Genomic DNA, 19,752 nt, shown 5'->3' on the forward strand with positions numbered 1-19,752 from the left:
TGCACAGTGGAACGTGCAAAATAACCAGTATATCCGAGCGGAAGTACGAATAATGGAACTTGGACTTGTTGGGCAGCCTGCTTGACACTTTTTCGAACGCCAGCATCCATCCCGCTACGCTGGATCCATGGTCCATGGAAACGTTTTGGCAAAGAAAGAAATTCGCCCACCGGCGGCATTTGCCGTAGCTGGAGCAGTGCTGGAGCGCTGGGTCGGTGACCACTGCTTGACAAAGTGTCAACGTGCTTCCTTGTTATCTTTATTACTCGCCTGAAATCCAAAGTGTCTACGTGCGTACGTGCTAGCTGGTTGCGCGGTCGCTAGTTTCATGCTGCGCTTGGACAGAGGCTCAGGATAAATAATCGAGGCGTTCATAGAAATGTTCCAGGGCCACTTGAGAGCCTTGTTGCGATCAGTAGCGAAACCCAGATTGCTTGGAGAACTTGCGTCGAAATCAACTGCATCACGAGCACTTGGTCGACAGAGCACGTTTCGGAGTGCGTTCGGTTGCGTCGGCGCAAGCACCTGGCAGCGCGCAGCTCCTGCCTCCACAACAGCAGCGGCGTCGGCTTCGGCTGATGGCACCGGCGGTGACCGAGAAGCTCGTGCCTGGGACTGGAAACCGAAGGCAGTACCACCAGCGATCGGGGAGGAGATGGTCAAGTTGCACCGACAAGCCCCGGATAAGTGGAGTGCGGTGGCGCTCGCGAAGAAGTACGGATATGATGAGCAGTTTGTGCAGGCCACTTTAGAGTTGGCCGAACTGGAAGCAAGCGTTCGGGCGCAAGTCAGTGAAAAGGAATGGAACGACGTCTTTGAGCCATTAGCTCGCGTTGCGCAGGAGTTCGAGGCCGCTGCAGCCGAACGTGCTGGACCAGACTGCCTCGTGCTCGGCATACCAGCACCATGGGAAGTCTTTCCGAAAAAGGCTGTGCGAAGTCGGGCATCGCGTATGATCTTCTACCGCGTTCGACGCGACGAAAACGTTGAGACGGCACAAGCTCGTGCCGTTCGAGCCCATCTTGGTGCACCGGACGAAAGCGGCATCGCTGATAAGGCGCTGCCCGCTCCACACGCGAAGGATGCCGTCGCTGCCTCTGAGGCCTCGGACGCCGGTGGCCGCAGCACGTCATGGCCATCGCAGCCGTCAGTGCGATACGAAGCGAGCGCTGGGGCAGCGACTGTCCCGAAACCGCGGGTTCCTTTCATTTTCGTGGAGCGCGCGACAAGTCCTGTGTCTGCCAAGACCGGAAAGTTGCAATCCCAGTTGCGTGTCGTGGTGCGTGATACCGATGGTACCGTGCGCGAACCTCGTCCCGAAGAGAGAAACTTTGCGTTAGCGGCGTTCGGGTATGGAGCATCGGCGGATGACGATCCTCGGACGCCGTTGCACCCACGGCATCCTGGTGCGCCGAAGACGCCGCCTCCGCCTCCGCCTCCGCAGTCAACTGTAAGCCAGGAGTCGAATGCCGCATGATGTGCACGCTATGTATGATGAAAAAGGCAAGTGCTATTCGCCGAGACAGTGCGCACCCGTGGAGGATGCGGGCGGCGGCGTCCACGACGCTCAAGCAACTGCGGAACACGCTTTCTCGACTACATTGTGTTTTGTAAAATGTCTTTTTAGAAAAAATTCGCGAGATTCGCGCGGCCGATGAAGCGAGGATAGTCGCGTGCTGACAAAAAGCTGGGATACGAGTGCTGCGCTACTACCACTGAGCTACGAAGGCCCGGCGCTGCGTCTTTGGCAGCTGCTGGGTGAGCCTCCGGCGTGGATCGAACACGCGACCTCAGCATGGCGCGTCTCACCAGCACATATGCATCAAACTATGAAAAATTTCATATATAAAGACGCGGTGCGATCAAAATCGCCGCGCGCAGTACGTCCATTGGTCGTTCTATATACTATACAATTCAGAGCATAAAGGACAAGAAAGCCGCGCGCGCAGTACGGTGTCGTTCCCCGAGGCCAATTTCCAGGCGTTTCTCTGGCACGGGAGGTCGCTGCGCAGACCAAGATTTCCCCGGTTGGACGCGCGATATCCGCACCCATCGAAGCGAAAGGGTCGTAACAGTGCTCCCACTGAGGCAACTGTGCGTGCGTGCGTATGCCCTTCCAGACTGGTGCCAATAATTAGATTACGCCGTCTTACACCTGCGTTTCGTGCCGAGACGCAAGGCGTTCTCCGTATAGCGCCCACACAACTGGTGGACGCTGGCCCTAGCGAGCGTTCGGCAGCAGCCTGTACGAGCCGTTCGCATCTGTCGCTCTATGGCAAGGCCTTGATTTCCAGCCGCCGGGGGCAAGTCCGGCGTTTGTCCTTTGTCATCGATCAACCACAGCATACCAGTCTCCAGCGGGAACTTTTCCATCAAGAAGAGCGAATCACCGATTTACTTCACACTCGTCGTTGTCGGTATGCCCGTTCTATGAGTTCGTGCTCTTTCCAGGGCTTGCTGCACTGCCCCGAACCGGCCCATATAACCGACGCGCGTTCCCCGCGAACGACATTGAAATGGTAGGCGGATCGACGGCACGCTTTCAGGTGCATCTCGCCACATAGTCCTGGTCATTCAGTTGTTGCTCCAGAGTCCACTCAAAGAATCGCTGTAAATGTGAGCCAATCCAGGAATCGCCGCGCACAGTGGCCATACCTGAGAAAAATCCGCAATGTCCACCATAACTGGTATACGCGAGGCATACCATTGGGTTCCGGATCTCTTCCGGGATCGGCAATGAGCTCGGTGCCATGAACGGGTCGTCACGTGCATTAATGATCAAAAGCGGGGTCCGTACACCCCCGAGAAACTGTCCGCAACTGCACTTTCGATAGTAATCGAAGCGATCCTTGAATCCGTATGTCGGTGCGATGTACGCGTCATCTATCTCGCCGATGGTTTCCGCCCGCAGCACTCTTTCGAGATCATAGGGCACCTTAGTTGAAAGGCGGCGATTTTTCAGCTTATTCTGAATGCTTCGGACGAATCGACGACTATAGACGTACCGTCTGATGAGACCGGAGTCCAACACTGGCTGACTAGCGAGTGCATCGAATGGAACGCAGTACACAGCAGCCGCTGTGACGCCGAATAGACGAGCGTGCTCCACAAACTCGCCCAAGTACTTGCAGATCACGTTTCCGCCAAGTGAGAAACCCGACAAGAGCAGCGGCTGCGCGCGCTCGTCAGAGGCGACTGGAGCTACTCGCGAACGAAGCTCCTCGATGAGGAGTTTTAGATCGCTTGTCTCCCCGAGGTGGTACGATTTTGGAGTGGCATTCGGTTCACCCGAACAGCCGCGAAAGTTCATCGCATATACATTCGCACCCAGACCATTATAGAGCATGTTCGCTAGCTGCAGGGTTTGGATGCCTCTGGAGCACGACTCCAGACCGTGCAGAACAACTGCCAGCGGACGCGCTGCTCTGGTAGCCGGCAAGCTGTCCTGCACCTCTCCAGGTTCAACGCGTTCGTCGTGGGCGCCATGCACAGCGCAGTCGACCTCGAACCAGTCCCCATCCGGGGTATGCAACCGGACCCGGTGGGTATAGTGAAAGCCTTTGGGCGCACGTGTAAGCAGAGCCCCTGCGATGGTCTGGAAGTGCGCGTTCCGGGCCCAGAGCGGAGGAATAAAATCAGGAACCTTGAAAGTATTCACAGCGAATGCGGCACTCATAACTGCGACGCAACCCGTGAACGAGCGTGCGATGTTCTTTCGCCGGTCCTTTGACCACAGTCCCGAAAGCGAAGATCGAGACAACTACGAAAGGCGCACAGGTGATTCGGCGTGAACTATTCTAAGTGCAACGCCTTGGAACCTCGTATGCCAACGTATGAACGATTCAGAGCTTTCCCATAGCTGGAGTGATTTCAGAGAACATGAAAGCGCAGGACTTGCTCTTTTCGCGGCAGTCTATGTCGCTGCGTTGCACACTCGAGCCGTTCCAGAACGAAGACGCTGCAGCGTGTCTCGAACCTGCCTCATCGCCAGTGTCACTGACGATTTGCTTTCCGATGCATTGCGCTGGAGCGCTCCTGCGGCATGGTGAATGCTGTCCCCGTTGTGCCGAGATTGTGCAACTGCGCATCATGCCTGGAACCTGCGACAGGTGCTTCGTTGCTTCCCGCGATGCCATTTTCCTTTACGCTTCTGGAGATTGCCAGTTCGATGCATCAAAATCCTCAGCGGTCTCAAAAATCACCGCATGTCATGAGCGAGCGTACCGGGTACGCGCAGCGCACACGCGCCTGTCGGGGCGACTCTTCGCAGCATTTGACAGGGAGACGCAGTGCATCTGTTCCGGTTTTGGTGCTGCTGCTTTCTATTACATTTGCAAATAAAAAAATGACGGAGGACGTCTCTCATTCTTGATTGGCCCCAAAAACAGCCTTTCGGGTTTCTTTGAGGCCGAGAGCGCGCACCGAGCGGCAGGGGTGCAGGGCTGTATACCGTACTTGGGAGACCTCCTCCAGCGCAACGCGTTTCGCTTCCGCCATTCATTGGTCCATGTGTTACTGCGTATGCCTATATCTCTTGGATGCACCGTGGCGGGCGAGTAACACTTTTCCTTGTTGGTGCCTGCGCAGTCCACAGATGCCACGGATGTCTAGGGTGTCCGTGGCATCGCCCGGTTCATCAGCCTGTGCTGCTGGCATCTATAGCCATGACGCCCTTTCTCAATGCGTGTCGGACCTTGATGGCATGTTCCAAAGCGCGAAAGGCCTGATGCATACTCTTGGCTGGGTCGTGTTGTCGTCGCTGGCGGCAGCTCGCGTCGATTGTAGCACCTGACGCGCTCTCCATTTTTCATTGCGGCACGTTCGACGCATTGGACCAGCATATCCCGAATGTGCCACTGTCATAGGCTGTGACGCTAGCCACCGTCGTGCCTCCTGGGGCACTTTACGGTGCACGGGTCTCGGACCAGTCGACCCGTCGGAACTGCAGCTTGATGGATCCAGTTCTCTTGCGGGTGCCGGGCGTGCTCTAAAGGCTCACTGCGACGCTGGATGCATCGCTGCAATGCTCGACATGCGAGAACAGCACTGATTTGCGTCGGGTTTACAGGTGTTACATGACAGCGAGTTACTCGTCTATTCAGTGGATGTGCACATAGCGGGCGTCGATGCCCGTTGCCGGTCTGCGGACCGCAGTGCCCTCAGTACGATCGTTCATGCAACACGCTTTCCCTGGAGGGCCGGACATAAATTTCGAACAGACGTACCCTGCCCCCTACTCTGAGAGGAAGAGGATTCACCTGCATCTGAGGTCGCTCTTGCCTGAGACACGCAGTCCAAGCATTCGCGATGAGTACCCGAACATCGATGATCGAGCGAAGCCCCGGCATCGACACAACGAGCCGCAATCGCTCGAATTCGTGACTGGTACGCGCTTTTCGGTAGACCCAGGCCGATGTGCAACTATCCGACTATGCGTCCTTGCTTTCACATCAACTGATCGCCCTCGCATCTCTGTGGCATCTGGACGCGACTTTTACTTGTTATATATGCTCGTATCTGGGTGCGTTTCCCCGAGAATCGGGACTGCAAGTCTTCCAAGATCTATGCGCAGCATGCCACACATCCGTAGCATTCGCTACATGCATAAGCATATAGTGATATGAATATGTACTTACGTGTATACTTATGGACGCGTGGGTATGCAGCCCCGAGCGCTCGCGCGATCCCCCGCGTCCGTTGGCTGTGCGTGTCGTGGCGCTCGTCGCCCTCCTGAATCTACACCCCGCCGCCGTGCTGCGTCATCCTCGCACAAGAACGCGTTCAGATGCGCTCCAGTCGTTGCACGACAATCGAAACACATGCTTCATGGCATGCCGAAGCTCCAGCGTCGATGCATCTCGCCGCCGCCGCCGCCGCCTCCCTCCAGTACCAGGCCGTACGAGATCTGCGTGCGCCTTTCGCCTGCGCTGCAGCGCCTCGCGATGCTTCCGAGTGCGTGCGTGCGCGCGTGCGTTGCCCGCCACCGTCCACCACCAGGGGCCGCAGAAACGGCAGCGGCAGCTCTGGAAAAAGCGCGTCCTTCACGAGGCGTACTGCATCTCGCGCTGAACGCGTGCGCAATTTGCAGTGCAGGCAGCCGATACGTATTAGGAGTACCCGAAGCCTTGAAACCTGTACTTTTACGGGATGTTCGTCGTTTCAAATAGCTTTACAGGTTCATTCCAAAGAACGAGCAGGGCGAGAGCGTCACGAATCTGCAGCTCGACACGGAGCACGAGTGAATGCCAGGGGATGCGCGTTCTGCAGAGTACCCTCCTGAACGGGGATCGCAAGCACGAGCCCAAAGAGACCAAGGAGCTGGGTTCAGGTGACAAGTTTCCCGCGTGTCGTTGTTGGCGGAGCAAAAAGTTTCCTATGTGCGACGGATCCCACGCAGCTTACAACAAAGAAACAGGGGATAACGTCGGTCCACTCGTGGTGTCTGTCAAGTCCGGCGGTGCGAGTTCGTAACGCGCGTACACTCAGTGTGCAGCGCAGGGTCCGCAGCGAGTTTGTCTGCTGGTGAGCAATTCATCGAGGCAGCAACGCCAGGAGCTGGAGTTTGTTTGTGTTTCGCAGTATAGCGGCTCTGCTGCATTGCAATTCGAGAGTGAAAAGCGCTATGGAAAGGCAGTAGAGGGACAGTGACTCGGTCCAAGGAAAGGCTTCTATACAAAAGTTGCACGTCTGAAGGAGTGAGCCCGCACGCATGCTTTTAAACCTAAACATATTCGATAGGTCAGCATCTTGATTGCCCAGGGTTGATAGGAAACCCGACCTACCTCTTGCTGGGGCTGGTCGCGGCTTCCGTGCGCAACCGATGGCCCGCAACGAGCCGACATCAACGCGTAGACGGAAGCTAGCCGGTCTCCAGACCCTCGCACGCTTGTCGAATCGTCACGGGCATTCTATCATTTGTCGCAAGCTGCCACAGTCATGCTATTCGTCGAAAAGTCTTCGTTTTTACGAATGAACGCGGGTGCGTCCCTTCCGCAGGTGTGCCTCCTCGTCGCACAGGCGGGGTCGATTGACCAAATCAGACCCGTGTCGACGCAAGAGACGATGAGCAGTCAACAGAAATACCAAACTTGCCACCGTCATTTGCCGTTTTGATTCGAGCAGCGCATAGATAAGAGCACAGATGCTCGCGAGCTCAATCCAGAGCAGCAGCAGGTACCAGCTGTGCGAGCGCTTCTCCAACAAGCGATGCTGCAGTGCGGTCACGCTCCGATTGAAATTCTGCAGCAAGACATCCACTGCGTCCTGCCGAAGCCCATCATACGCGTTATTGATGATATAGCGAAGCGCCGCGCTATAGCCGTCTCGGAACACGCCGCTCATCGTTCGACGGCCCGTGCGTGTAAAGTCGGTCTTCAGAGCCGCACTGCCCGCGTAGTAGTAAGCCATCGCGTCTGCATGGTCAGCCCACAGGCCATTGAAACGCCGTGCAAACTCGGCGCCCTCATCCAAATCAATGAATCCCAGCGCGCGGATTTGATCTCTAATCATTCGTTGCGCGATCGCGCTCTGGACAACATTGGTTCGGTCTAAACAGTCGATACAGTTCGTTCGAATGACGCCGCGTTGGCGTTGAATGATGCAACGGCGCAGCACGTCTGCAGTGAAGACACCCTGGAGGGCAAAAACGCCTTCGAGCTGCGCTACAAGCTCATGAACGCGTTCGTAGCGCATGCCCCGGCATTCCCGGTGAAAATCCCATGCGATATACGGAATGTGGAATCGGGACGCCTCCATCTCATAGCGACTCTGGAGGGTGTGTTCACTCCCGTGCTGATTGACGAGATCCACAACCACAACAGGCTCACCGTACCGCGCAGAAAGCCGCTCGAAATGTCGACCAAAGGCTAGTCCCGTCGCCGCGTCATCATGACCAACGCGGATCCGCGGCTTGTACTGTAAATTGGGGGTCTGTACCCAGGGTAAAGGTATGCTACCCCGGATCTGTACATAAGAAGTTAGATAATCGCCGCTACATACGACAGATTCTATTTCGACAAAGTTCGCGACATAGCCGTCACGATCTGCACCCCGCCGAAAGTACCGCACGCCGGCACGCACGCGACTGCAGCGGGATATCAGTGCGTATTGGGCCTGGTGAACGGAACCGTCCGGCTTGCGGCATCGCACGGGAATCATCTCCACAAAGCCGAACAACAGTGGACGTACGAGCGCTTGCACTTGGGTCTTCGTGATGCCTGCAACTCGAGTGTCATCGAGCAGATTTCGCAGCAAGGAAGCGTTCCACGTGAAGGCGTTCCCCGGGGCACTCGACTCACGCAGGTCTGTGGGTCGATGCATGGACCGGTGCGGTTTGTCCCATTTGAAACAGGTCTCCTGTAGACGCTGGGTGATATCCCATTGTGGCGAATAATAAAAGTTTTCGAGTCTGAGCGCTCGATCGAGCAGCCTCCGCAAAGAATCTTCGATGCACCGGGCGACTGGCGTTATAAGTTCTCGCGACTTGGACAAGTTCCGTATCGGTAACACGCTGAACTTGCGCACGCGTTGCACGCAAATCGGACAGAGCGACATCGTGGCTCGCTCACCAAACAGCTTCCCGACGCTGACGCTTTCCGCGACGAATACCAGGTACTCGTTCACGCAGAGTTTCGCCACGCCAACAAGGCACTCAGCCCATACGTCAAATAGCACTTTCGCGTACTCCGCATCTTGTGGTGCTGTTTGGAGAAGCCTCTGACCTAAAGCAGGATGGCTCGTTCCGGTGTTAACGCCGTCAGCAGCTCGGTTCGGCCCCAGCAGGTGCCCCTGGAGTCGATCCCATACGAGCAAGCACTCGACTACGGCCGGTGTAGCTGCATCAACCAGCCCAAGGGCGATCCAGTCTTCGGTGGCCACACACCGCAGACGGCGCTCCGACCGGGACACATTCATGGAGCTCGGAGTCGTTAACAATCCAACGCTGGAACCCAACTCGAGCAACGCTCCGTCAACGGGTGTGCCAACGGGTTTCAGACGCAGCTGCTGACCCTAGTACGGCATTGCAGACGCGCACGCGCGCACGAACCGCTGCGCCTTGCTGGAAATGCGCTCATCGGACGGGCGATTCGGGGCTCGGGCGCGCTTATCACCTGCGGATCTTGCAGTTTCTTCGGATTCATGTATTGAACCCGAGTTCCTCGGATACGTGAAGGATCTCGGCTGGTAGAGAAGCCTCCACTGTTCATACTCACATGAGCCTGCTGCCTGTCGGTCTTAGAGCCGTGTTCCTGTAGGGAACAGAAGCTGGATGGGATCCAGCGACCCCGAAAGCACCAATGAAGGGCGCGTGCAGCATTGCTGAATATTTCGTGATACAGTATCAGCGAATCGTGTGATGTTTTCCTGCATACCCAATTGACGTATTTGAGCAAGGAAGAGAATTCAATGCCTCTATATACGTTTCTGCGTAAATCACAGTCCAGATCAGTCTTCCTATCACGAATCTACGCTGTAATGGCCAAGAAATCTTGGGCAGGGTAACCAGCACACCGCAAACAATCGCTGCAACGCTGATTGCGGAGCTGCTGCTGCTGCTGCTGCTGCCGTTGTGGACAATCATTCGCGACTGAACAGTTCTGCGCTGCCTGTATGCGCGTCGACTCGAGGCCGCCGCCGCCGCCGCCGCCGCGAACGCTCGTGCATCGTGGGCGAACGCGCAAAGCCGTTCGTGAACGGTGAATCATAAGCTGGGCTTTCGTGTCACATGTTTTCGTATAAGTCAGCCAGACACTCATGTCATGCAATACGCGGAAGAGCGCTACTATCCTAACTCGAGCGTACGCTGCACAGTTTGGGTCTGCTCCCACTATCATCGATGCCGGTGTTTGCGGGCTGTTTCAGCGACGGCTTTCTCTTCTTCCCTCATATACTGGGCGTTACGTACGTCGGTTTCTCCGGTACCTCCAGTTCCACTTTCATCAGTCTTGGGATATTTATGGTTGTGTTCAAGTCCCGATTCCAATGCTTCTGTCTGTTGTCCATGACTTGCATACACAGGCGCAACTCGCGTTGGACGCTTCGTTTGCCAATTTCATGGACTCTGTATACAGTTTCGGTGAGCCCTCGGCTGCGCGGACACGTTGCCTTGGTCAGATATTCCCATATGTCCACCAGGCCTCCTCATCTGAAGGTCGATCTGTGAAGCGTGACCGGCTGCTTCATCGCTTGCAACATGCCCTTGACGAGTACAGAAGGCGAGCCTCGGTACCGCCCTCTGTATCCGCGCCATGAGCTGGGCGCTATGCTCGCGAGCGTCCCCTTAACGATTCCTCGGCGAGTACGCTGTCCGCTGCACACGCTGTTCCATTCCATAGCATACTTGTCGGATGCGATGTCGTCCATGGTGAAACGGGTACTGAAAGGAAGATCCTGGCCGGAGAACAAGTCGTGAAATTTCGTACCGTCTGCACTCTTGTAGTACGAAGTGGAGGCGCACGTTGCGCCGGAACCGACCGCTGCGATGACTCTAGTTCGTGTCTACGACGTTTTCCTAGCTTACATAAGATACAAGATCTTCTCTAGGCATATCACTTGCTAGTTATAATGCTGTTGCCGAATGCGTTCGTCGATTGCCACAAATAGAGGATAATTTGAATTCCGAAGGGATTCAATTATGCGACATGATAAGTTCAGTGACCTTTTCGCATGAGCTTTTGAACAAATCGCCAACGGACAATGCCGCGTATCGCTTTCCTCGGTAGCCCGGCAGCGCGGATAGCTGCGCCCTCGAGTCGCCATGAAACGGAAAGATCATCCGTTTGAAGCAGGCATGATTTGAGTCTGCTATACGTAAGGAAATCAGAATCGTGATGCGTTTTACGTATGGGTTGGGTAATGATATCGGTTCGGTTACGAAACCTTATCTCAGGACGTCACGGAACGTCTTTGTTCCTGTATCGTAACAAAGTCGACGGACGATGCGCCGAAATAGTCTCTCCCGAACGACGACCATGCATCCTAAATTGACGATATCATCCGTACGCCCATATCATTGTACTTGGCCTATAGAAACTATGCATCTCCATAAAAGTCTGCATCCCAATCGCGAGACAGGAGCAGAGCATGCGCTTTGTACGCCCGTATCATTGTACTTGGCCTATAGAAACTATGCATCTCGATAAAAGTCTGCATCCCAATCGCGAGACAGGAGCAGAGCATGCGCTTTGTACGCCCGTATCATTGTACTTGGCCTATAGAAACTATGCATCTCGATAAAAGTCTGCATCCCAATCGCGAGACAGGAGCAGAGCATGCGCTTTGTACGCCCGTATCATTGTACTTGGCCTATAGAAACTATGCATCTCGATAAAAGTCTGCATCCCAATCGCGAGACAGGAGCAGAGCATGCGCTTTGTACGCCCGTATCATTGTACTTGGCCTATAGAAACTATGCATCTCCATAAAAGTCTGCATCACAATCGCGAGACAGGAGCAGAGCAAACACTTCTGTGCTCCGTCGGCTTCTGATCTGCTTCGAGTCGATGTCCTGCGTACGCCTGGCAAGCAGCAAGGGTGCGCTTGCGCAGCACTGACCTGCACCCGGCAGGAGCGGATGAAGCTCCATCGCAACACCACCGCGCCGTCGCCGATGACGCACGCCGGCCGCAGCGCGCATCGCACCGGCGGTGTGCGATGCGGACGCGACATCGACGCGCCTACAGCTGTGGGGCGTTGCTGCTTCGCAGTGTGAAACGTGAGGCAGGTTCATATCACGCTGCGAACGCTTTTCGTGAGGTGCCTGCATAGATCAATTATTTTTTCTGAAAGTCTAGTATTCTGAATCATGCAAGAGGGGAGTGTTACGCAAACGCTGGAGAACAAAAAAGCAATAGACGGAACGGCAAGCACGCTGAATCCTGTTGTGGCTTCCGGTGACTACCGCATCGCGGACCTGAAGTTAGCCTCCTGGGGTCGAGCCGACATCTCGCTCTCTGAATATGAAATGCCTGGGTTAATGGAGCTTCGGCGTGAGTACGCTCCGCAGCAACCACTGCGGGGCTTGCGCGTGGCCGGCTCCCTACACATGACAGTACAAACGGCTGTGTTGATCGAGACGTTACGCGCGCTGGGTGCGGAACTCCGTTGGTGTTCCTGCAACATTTTTAGTACTCAAGATCATGCTGCTGCAGCTGTTGTGGCGGCAGGTACTGCGCACGTCTTCGCTTGGAAAGGGGAATCCTTAGACGAGTACTGGGAGTGCACGGATCGAGCGCTCACGTGGGCCGACCAAGAGGGTCCCGATCTCATCGTTGACGACGGTGGCGATATGACGCTGCTTATTCACGAGGGTTTCAAGGCAGAGAAGGAGTACTCGAGCACTGGAAAGTTGCCGGATCCGGAATCCACGACGAATGCAGAGTTCAAGTGCGTTTTGCGTACTATTCGCGAATCAATCCAGCGTGATCCGACGCGTTTCCAGCGAATCGCGAATCGAGTCATTGGTGTCTCTGAGGAGACGACAACCGGTGTGAAACGTCTCGTGCGAATGGCACAAGAAGGCACGCTCCTTTTCCCAGCGATCAATGTGAACGACTCAGTCACCAAATCCAAGTTCGATAACATCTACGGCTGTCGCCACTCGCTCATAGATGGCATCGCCCGTGCAACGGACGTCATGCTTGCAGGCAAAGTATGCGTCGTCTGCGGGTTCGGCGACGTAGGCAAGGGCTGTGCAGAGGCACTGCGCGGCGCCGGAGCGCGGGTATTCATCACAGAAGTCGATCCGATCTGCGCCTTGCAGGCATGTATGCAAGGGTACACGGTGACAACCCTGGAAGATGTTCTCGACATTGCAGATGTGGTGGTAACTGCCACCGGCAACCGTGACATCGTGATGAAGCACCACATGGAGCGGATGGCGTATGCTCGGCGACCAGGAGGCGACCAGCCGCCGTCGGTGCCGATCATCTGCAACATCGGGCATTTCGATAACGAAATCGACTGGTCTGGACTCGTGTCGGATCCGAGCATTGAACGAGTCACCATCAAACCGCAGGTCGACCGTTTCATCTGGCCGCATGGTGGCTCTGTCATCATCCTCGCGGAGGCTCGACTCGTGAACCTGGGCTGCGCCACAGGCCATCCATCGTTCGTGATGTCGTGCTCGTTTGCGAACCAGACAATGGCCCAGATTGAACTTGCTGCGAATCGGAACACGGGCAAGTACCAGAACTCGGTGTACGTACTACCGAAACATCTGGACGAGAAGGTTGCTCGGCTCCATTTGGCAAAACTTGGGGCGAAGCTTACCAAGCTCACACCAGAGCAGGCTGAGTATATTGGCGTGGATAGCGACGGGCCGTACAAATCAGCGGCATATCGCTACTGAGCGGAAAGCGAAAGCCCTGCGAGACGTCGCTGCCGCTACGTACATGCGGCACGCTCTCGACGGCTTGGCGTGCCTGTGCTGTGCAAAGCAATGGACGCACGTTTAGAGACATAAATAGCGCCTGCTGCATGGATCTGCCCGGTGTCCGCTCTGTGCATCCTTGAAAGCTTTTGCGAGGAGGTATGTCCACATCTATTGCTCCAGTAACCCAGTTTTGGACAGCTGTGAGCGCCACTTGCGCAACGCATATGGCAACGGCTGCCGATACCACCAGTGTCCTGACTGCATGTACGAAGGCCTGGGGCGTGCGCCTAACGTTGCAACCACTGCCGTGCGACAGAGCAAGCGGCATCGCGGTGGCATTTCGGTGTATGGCCAGGGATTGTGCTTAAGCACGTGACCGCCAAGTACATGTTCATCGTCAGAAATTCATGCAATGGACAATGCGAGCTCTACCTCGACGATAGGGTATCGATCGCATGCGGCCTGTAATGACGATTGTAGCGTATGCGCTAGTCCATTGCCGCTCACCAATGGACGCGTTTCGTTCGCCAACATGGGGTAGTGTTTGGCGCCTTTTCGCGTAACGATGATGAGCATTGTCCTGCGACCCGTTGCTCCGGCCGTGCGGCAAGGCCGCATTTCTTTTCGATCGTCTAGGATCGGTGCATCGAACCAGGGATTCTCCCGGTATGTGCGCGGGCGAATGCCCTGAGCGTCGCTGCATGGCTACGTTTGGATTGTTCTACAAAATCTATAAATATACAAATTTGAAATGCGTGGGGTACACACGAAGCGTCGCTGCATCGCAATGACCGCCTCGTCCTCTAGAATACGTAAATGAATGAGAATTCGATGGCGTCGATGGCGAGGCTCTTCCAAGCCGCTGAGGGCACCGATTGCGCGAGGCATCCAGCTTCTGCTCTTGTGCGTCCAGCTTGCGTCATTGGCGCTGCAGCGAGAATAGTCCATGATGTCTATGGACATGAGGAAACAGGCAGTGGACTGTTCAGCGCTGAGCACCGACGAGCACGTTCGCTGTCGCCATGACAATGTCCGTTCTGGCACACGAGGCAGCTTGAGGATCTGCGCGAGTGCTGTAACATCCGAGTCAAAATAGAATGGAGCATTGGACTATGCGACCGGTAACTGTAGCTCGATTCTCTCAGAACTTTTCTCGCATGTTCAACCTCGATATTCGAAGAGCAGCAATAAAGGCTTGCGGATTCACACGCATTTTTTTGGATTCGAGGTTGCTTCTTTGGAATAGCTCATACGAATATCTGATGCTGAATTTGGTCACGTCACCGGAATCAGGATGATTCCCAACGCCCCCGGAATGAAACTTTCGCAAAATAGCCGAAATCAACTTCGATTTCAAATGTACAAGCCTCCAATCTTCTCCGTTCCGGACGTGACGCATGTCTCAAGTCCTCGATCATTCTGTTTCGGGATACATCATGGGTAAAGCACTTGCCGCCGTTGGATTGTCGTGGGAAACATACACGGTATTGACTCTTCAGGAGTCGTCCACAAGGCCATGCTGAGCGCTCACTGCACTTTTCTCGCCGAAAAATCGATTTCGTTAGAGGCACAAATCCGCCACTTTTTGTGGTCAGCGACGAAATGGCATTCGACAGAAGCATGATGCCCGTCACTTGATATGCTCCTAGAGGCTCCAGTCTCTTCCATTTGCACGGAGCAGGGTCTTGGATTCGGACTCGAGTCATCGCAGCGATCGCCTGCAATAGATAGTTTGTCATCAATGCGTGCGAAAGGCGCATACACAGATCGGAATTTCTCGACTTGATCTCCATCCTGGATTCTCCTGCCGGTGCTTGGTTCATCATAAACAATATCACGTTCCAGAGATCCCCTATCGAATGGAAAAATGTGCACTGGCGCGTCCAGTGGACGCGGTGCTCGCCGAGGGCATCGCCGGGAGGAGAGAGTGATCTTCAGGTGCGGCACACGGCGCAGAAAAGAGAAAGGGTATCAGGAGGAGCCCTCTGAACTCGCCAAGGGCATGTACTGAACGACGAAGCGAATGTCTACTCGCCACAGAGAGTCGTTTAGAGGAGCAGCAATGGTATACATATGGGGACCTTTGAGCACTGCCAAGTCCTAGCGCCGCGAGGCTCGCACCAAGCCACCATACAAATACGATGAAAATAGCAAGCGAAGCGTAGATTGCGACTTTCGCCAGTGCAAGAAAAGCGTTGACAATAGCCAGAAGTGTCTACATCGGGACTTGCGCGTTCATCTGCATCGTTCCGCTGCTGATAACAGTGCTTGGGGGTACAAGAGATCCCTGAGTTTTTAAAGCCGGCGGAAACAGAAAGGAACCGGAACCAGTCGCAGAGACAGCACGCCAACGCCGGCTTTCATCACAGCAGGAAAGGCTCGAGCTTGAAGGTCTACGTCCGAGTGAGCAAAACTTACCCGTACCATTTTTGTCCGAGAAGGGTGTAGTGGTACCCGCAGGCGCGTCCCTCGCAGCGCCAGGAAAATCCCCATGCTGCTGCGGCGGCCGAGTCGTCCGTAGAGTCATGATATTGACGTCCGAGTCATGCTCCAGCGTCTCTAATGCAGGGTCATATACTGGATGAAGGGTGTCAAAATTAGAGCTGCAGCGGGTATCGAGATGCGTAAATGCGCCCTTCTTCGTGATAAGGCAGATAAACGCGGCAACACGGAATGTTTATCCCGAGGGTCGCATCTTGCGCCTGTCGGCGCACCCGAGTAAACGGAAGCACACACAAGCATTGCTATGGAGAGTAAGCGGCCGCTAGCGACATTTAGAACCGGGAAGACACAACAGGACGGTGAGCCTTGCGGCGGCGGTGGCGGTGGCGGCGGTAGCAACAGAAACTGCAGCGATCTGTTGCTTCCAAGTTTAATTTCGTTCAGAAAGCTTCGCAAGAGGTATAAAGTGACTTCCTTCTCAGGACAGATAGGACGAGTCGGGCTTCACGAACTAAGATCCACGCAAACTAGCGCCAGAGAACGCGAGTCGACCACGTGGCGGTCAGCCGTTTTGGAGCCCGAGGACTCCGCTTAAAGCGAACGTTGAACATAGCTGGGAACAGAAGCAGTACTGCACTTTGAGGCGCCCTAGGTTCAGCTGCATCGAGTCAGGCAAGTGTTTCTTGGTTATACACGCTGGGCGGTCGCAAGTGTTTCTGGTGCACGCCGGGTGCCCGCTGTAGCTCCAGCGGACCGAACAGGGCAAGCGGTTGTACCTGTGGGCGGAAACGAGCGGCCTCCAGTGCCGCGCTGTACGTTCTTTTCTGAACCGGACGGCGCTCGGGGTACCGGCTCCGAGAGCTACTGTGGAAGCTCTGCTGTACGTTTCCGTTGGGTTCGGCTTTGCGTCTCAACGGGGAACGATCGCTCTCCGCGCTAGGGTCTCGCTTTGCATGGAGGCGGAACAGAAACCAACAAAGGATGTCACCACTGGTCGCACCGACGGAAGCGCATCCACTGAAGAAAGCGCAACAGCGTCTGTAGCCGGCTCAGCTGAGCGAAACACGAGTGCATCACGCGCTGCAACTTGTTGTGGAGCGGACGCTTTACCCAGTAGCCGGGCTGTCCTAGCACGGAACGTCTCCGAGAGTCCTGACCAGTCGGCGGAAACCTTGGTTGCTCGTCTCGCCGCTACCAAAGCCGAGCTCGAACGAACGCGATCAGAGTATGCGGCATACAGAGAAAGCGTTCAGCGAACGTTGGCGCTCATCCTACCAGAAAAGCCCTTTGTGATTGCGTTTGAGGCCCTTCGTCGAGGCTACACCACGGTCAGGGACACCCAGATCGTCCGTGATATGTGCCAACGAGTGAATGGACCTCAATGGGATGCCATTTTCGAATCGTTCTACCAAGCTGTGCTGTATTACCGCGAGTTACGACCGTCTTCACTTGTCCAACGCGATGCCGACCTGCCGCAGGACTGGTTTCGCGAGCCTTGGTACTGCCTCTACCCACAGTTCATGGGCACGGAGCAGGATGATGTCCTAGCCAAAGTGCACAGCTTTCGTGACCTGATCGATCTTTTACCTTACTGGGAGGCACTCGGGATACGGAATTTGTCGCTGCTTCCTCATTACGACAGCGACTGGGCTGACGGGGGTTACGACGTTCGTGCGTATCGGCCTCATCCGGCGCTTGGTGGTCTCGAGGCGTTCCAGGAGTTCGTCTCGGCGGCAACGCAACGCGGGTTTCGCCTCATGACGGAGGCTATATTCAGTCATACGGCAACCGATCACGAGTGGTTTCAACGCGCACTTCGCGGCGAGTCGCGATACCTTCGCTACTATCTCCGGCGCGATGGAAGGGAGAAAATTGGGGAATACGAGCGCAACGGGGAAGTCATCTGTCGGTATCGAGACCCTGACGGCACCATCACCGAACGCATATGTTTGTTCCCTGATATTGACCGTACGCATGGACTTTGGGTGCAGGTTAAGAGACAAAACGGGTCCGTTGCGTCGGAGAAGAACGAAACCAGCACGGAGACGGTTCAGTTCTATCGCACTTTTCTTCCATTTCAGGTCGATCTGAATCTCCAAAATCCAGATGTTTTGCAGGAATTTTTCCACCTCCTCGGTGAAGAGTTACAGTTGGGAATTCTCGGCAAGCGTATAGACGCAGTGGCGCACTGGGTCAAGCGTCCCGGAACCCCCGGCGATGGACTCCCTGAAACCCACACTCTTCTGGCGCTCTTCAAGTCATTCATTCATCACCTGTGTCCACGCGCAGTGCTGATGCCCGAGGCCGTACGACCCAACCATATCGCCAGCCAATACGCTGGTATCGGAACGGAGCTTTGCGGAAATACGCGCAGCTCTGAGGGCGATCTTGTCCTCTGCTTTGAGCTGCAGGCAGCGCTTCGTGAGATGCTCTGGTTCCGTCGAACGGCGCCCTGGTGGCGTGTTGTACTGCAACTTCCCAAACTACCGGCAGGCGCGGATTGGTGCGTTCCGTTTGCGCACCACGACGATATTTATCTGGGGTTCTTTGAGCCATCGGTGCGTGCTGACGCAGTCCAGTGGATACGCACATGTGGCGGGCTCGTCTACCGTGGCGGCATCTCGGCGGCGTGTAGTGAGTACGACCTGCTGGCGAGGGATCCGCGGCGCCTGGGCCTGGCGTTTTTCATCTTGCTCGTGGGTGTCGGCACGCCGTTCCTCTACCAGGGTCTGGAGCTTGGAATGAGTAGTTCCTTTGATTATGCGCGGTTGCAGATGCAAAGACGCTACGAGCGACTGAAGAAATGCGGCGTGCTGGTAGCAGAGGGCGCCTGTATGGATCCTCGCGACCTTCATCGTGGTCCGATCCCGCGGGCTCTTCTCTGGGAAGCTCTGGAGCAGAGCGAGGCCCAGGGCTATCAAGTACCGACCAGGCTGGGGTTCGGTGTGGCGATTCTTCGACAACTGAATGCGCTGCGCTCGGCGCGGCCCAGTTTGCGTTCGGGAAGCATTCAACCGATTGATACCGGTCGTGCGGAGATTATCGCGTTTATTCGGCATCATGGCTCACGGGACGGTCCATTGTTGTGTGCAGCGAATCTTAGTGATAGCGAGGTCGAGATGGTTACACCGTCGTGGCAGCTAGGGGCTTATTTAGGGACCAACACCGCAACCGACTTGGTCTGCAGCGATCTCCTGCGAGATGCTGGCACTTTTGCGGTTCCAGACGGTGAGCGGGAAGCGTCGGGCGCCCAGAAGAGGTTGCGTTTACAGGGCACCGGTTACGTGCTTCGTCTTGAGCCGCTTGCGATGCAGATTCTAGAGCCGAGCAAGCCCACGCGTCAGAAGTAGCGTGGGTACTACTGTTAGGGAAACTTGTGCAGAATTTCACAGCGGCTAGCGTGGTATCTAAACAATGGATAGAGAAACCAGCTTCGAGGATGCTATGCGCTAATAACTGGGGCGCATTCCGAAGAGCTGCCTATGCGCGAGCGCGTTGTCTTCTCTGGTGAAGCACCCGGCTGCACTGCAGTGCTGTGCAGCGCGGTGTTGCGGATCCGCTTGGGTACGGTTCCCGACGTAGCGCGGTACAGAAGCGCAATCACAATCTGCTTTTCATGCAGGTGAGCGCTGGTTGATGCTGCGACTTGATCAGGATCTGTGGGCCGTTTCATGAGAAACGAATGACAGGCTCATGGAATTTGCGGTTCCGTCGGTGGTAGCGATGCAACTCGTGAACCACTTACCTCGTAATATGGTGACTCTGAGCGACGCTGCCAAATGGTTCGTGAGCATGAACGTCCTCGTCACACGGATGCAGTCGTTCGGAACAGCGGCTTTATGGGACCTGTCCTCGACGATGGTGTCGATCCTGTGCTTGCAGTGCTTGAAAACAAGGAGCGTAGAGATGGGATCTGCACAGTCCATGGAGCCTCACAG

The 19,752-nt window shown here is 55.5% G+C and overlaps 6 protein-coding genes and 1 non-coding gene across 7 annotated transcripts, besides 2 other annotated features; 4 read left to right on the forward strand and 3 right to left on the reverse strand.

Annotated features, from left to right (window-relative positions):
* Positions 1–489: part of a sequence feature (possible transcribed region) that runs on past the window's edge.
* CYME_CMB153C (hypothetical protein) lies at positions 380–1,477 on the forward strand (the record flags this gene model as incomplete). The annotated part of the gene is made up of 1 exon (XM_005535176.1): positions 380–1,477. One exon carries the CDS (start codon positions 380–382, stop codon positions 1,475–1,477), a length of 1,098 nt encoding a protein of 365 aa, XP_005535233.1.
* Positions 1,478–1,693: 216 nt separating this feature from the next.
* CYME_CMB167R lies at positions 1,694–1,797 on the reverse strand. The gene is made up of 2 exons: positions 1,762–1,797; positions 1,694–1,730 (listed from the first exon to the last, which is right to left on the reverse strand). It is a non-coding gene; the product is annotated as a tRNA-Thr (tRNA).
* A 241-nt stretch (positions 1,798–2,038) lies between these two features.
* Positions 2,039–2,374: a sequence feature (possible transcribed region).
* A 168-nt stretch (positions 2,375–2,542) lies between these two features.
* Positions 2,543–3,676, reverse strand: CYME_CMB154C (unknown alpha/beta hydrolase; the record flags this gene model as incomplete). The annotated part of the gene is made up of 1 exon (XM_005535177.1): positions 2,543–3,676. The coding sequence occupies one exon, from the start codon at positions 3,674–3,676 to the stop codon at positions 2,543–2,545; it is 1,134 nt and encodes a 377-aa protein (XP_005535234.1).
* A 2,471-nt stretch (positions 3,677–6,147) lies between these two features.
* On the forward strand, positions 6,148–6,471 carry CYME_CMB155C (similar to uncharacterized hematopoietic stem/progenitor cell protein; the record flags this gene model as incomplete). The annotated part of the gene is made up of 1 exon (XM_005535178.1): positions 6,148–6,471. One exon carries the CDS (start codon positions 6,148–6,150, stop codon positions 6,469–6,471), a length of 324 nt encoding a protein of 107 aa, XP_005535235.1.
* Positions 6,472–6,963: 492 nt separating this feature from the next.
* CYME_CMB156C (probable phosphoinositide phosphatase SAC1) lies at positions 6,964–8,913 on the reverse strand (the record flags this gene model as incomplete). The annotated part of the gene is made up of 1 exon (XM_005535179.1): positions 6,964–8,913. One exon carries the CDS (start codon positions 8,911–8,913, stop codon positions 6,964–6,966), a length of 1,950 nt encoding a protein of 649 aa, XP_005535236.1.
* Positions 8,914–11,803: 2,890 nt separating this feature from the next.
* On the forward strand, positions 11,804–13,348 carry CYME_CMB157C (S-adenosyl-L-homocysteine hydrolase; the record flags this gene model as incomplete). The annotated part of the gene is made up of 1 exon (XM_005535180.1): positions 11,804–13,348. One exon carries the CDS (start codon positions 11,804–11,806, stop codon positions 13,346–13,348), a length of 1,545 nt encoding a protein of 514 aa, XP_005535237.1.
* Positions 13,349–16,767: 3,419 nt separating this feature from the next.
* On the forward strand, positions 16,768–19,164 carry CYME_CMB158C (similar to trehalose synthase; the record flags this gene model as incomplete). Its single annotated transcript, XM_005535181.1, has 1 exon — positions 16,768–19,164. One exon carries the CDS (start codon positions 16,768–16,770, stop codon positions 19,162–19,164), a length of 2,397 nt encoding a protein of 798 aa, XP_005535238.1.
* Positions 19,165–19,752: the final 588 nt, after the last annotated feature.

This window comes from Cyanidioschyzon merolae, chromosome 2 (assembly GCF_000091205.1).
Source record: "Cyanidioschyzon merolae strain 10D DNA, chromosome 2, complete genome".
Classification (NCBI taxonomy): Eukaryota; Rhodophyta; class Bangiophyceae; order Cyanidiales; family Cyanidiaceae; genus Cyanidioschyzon; species Cyanidioschyzon merolae.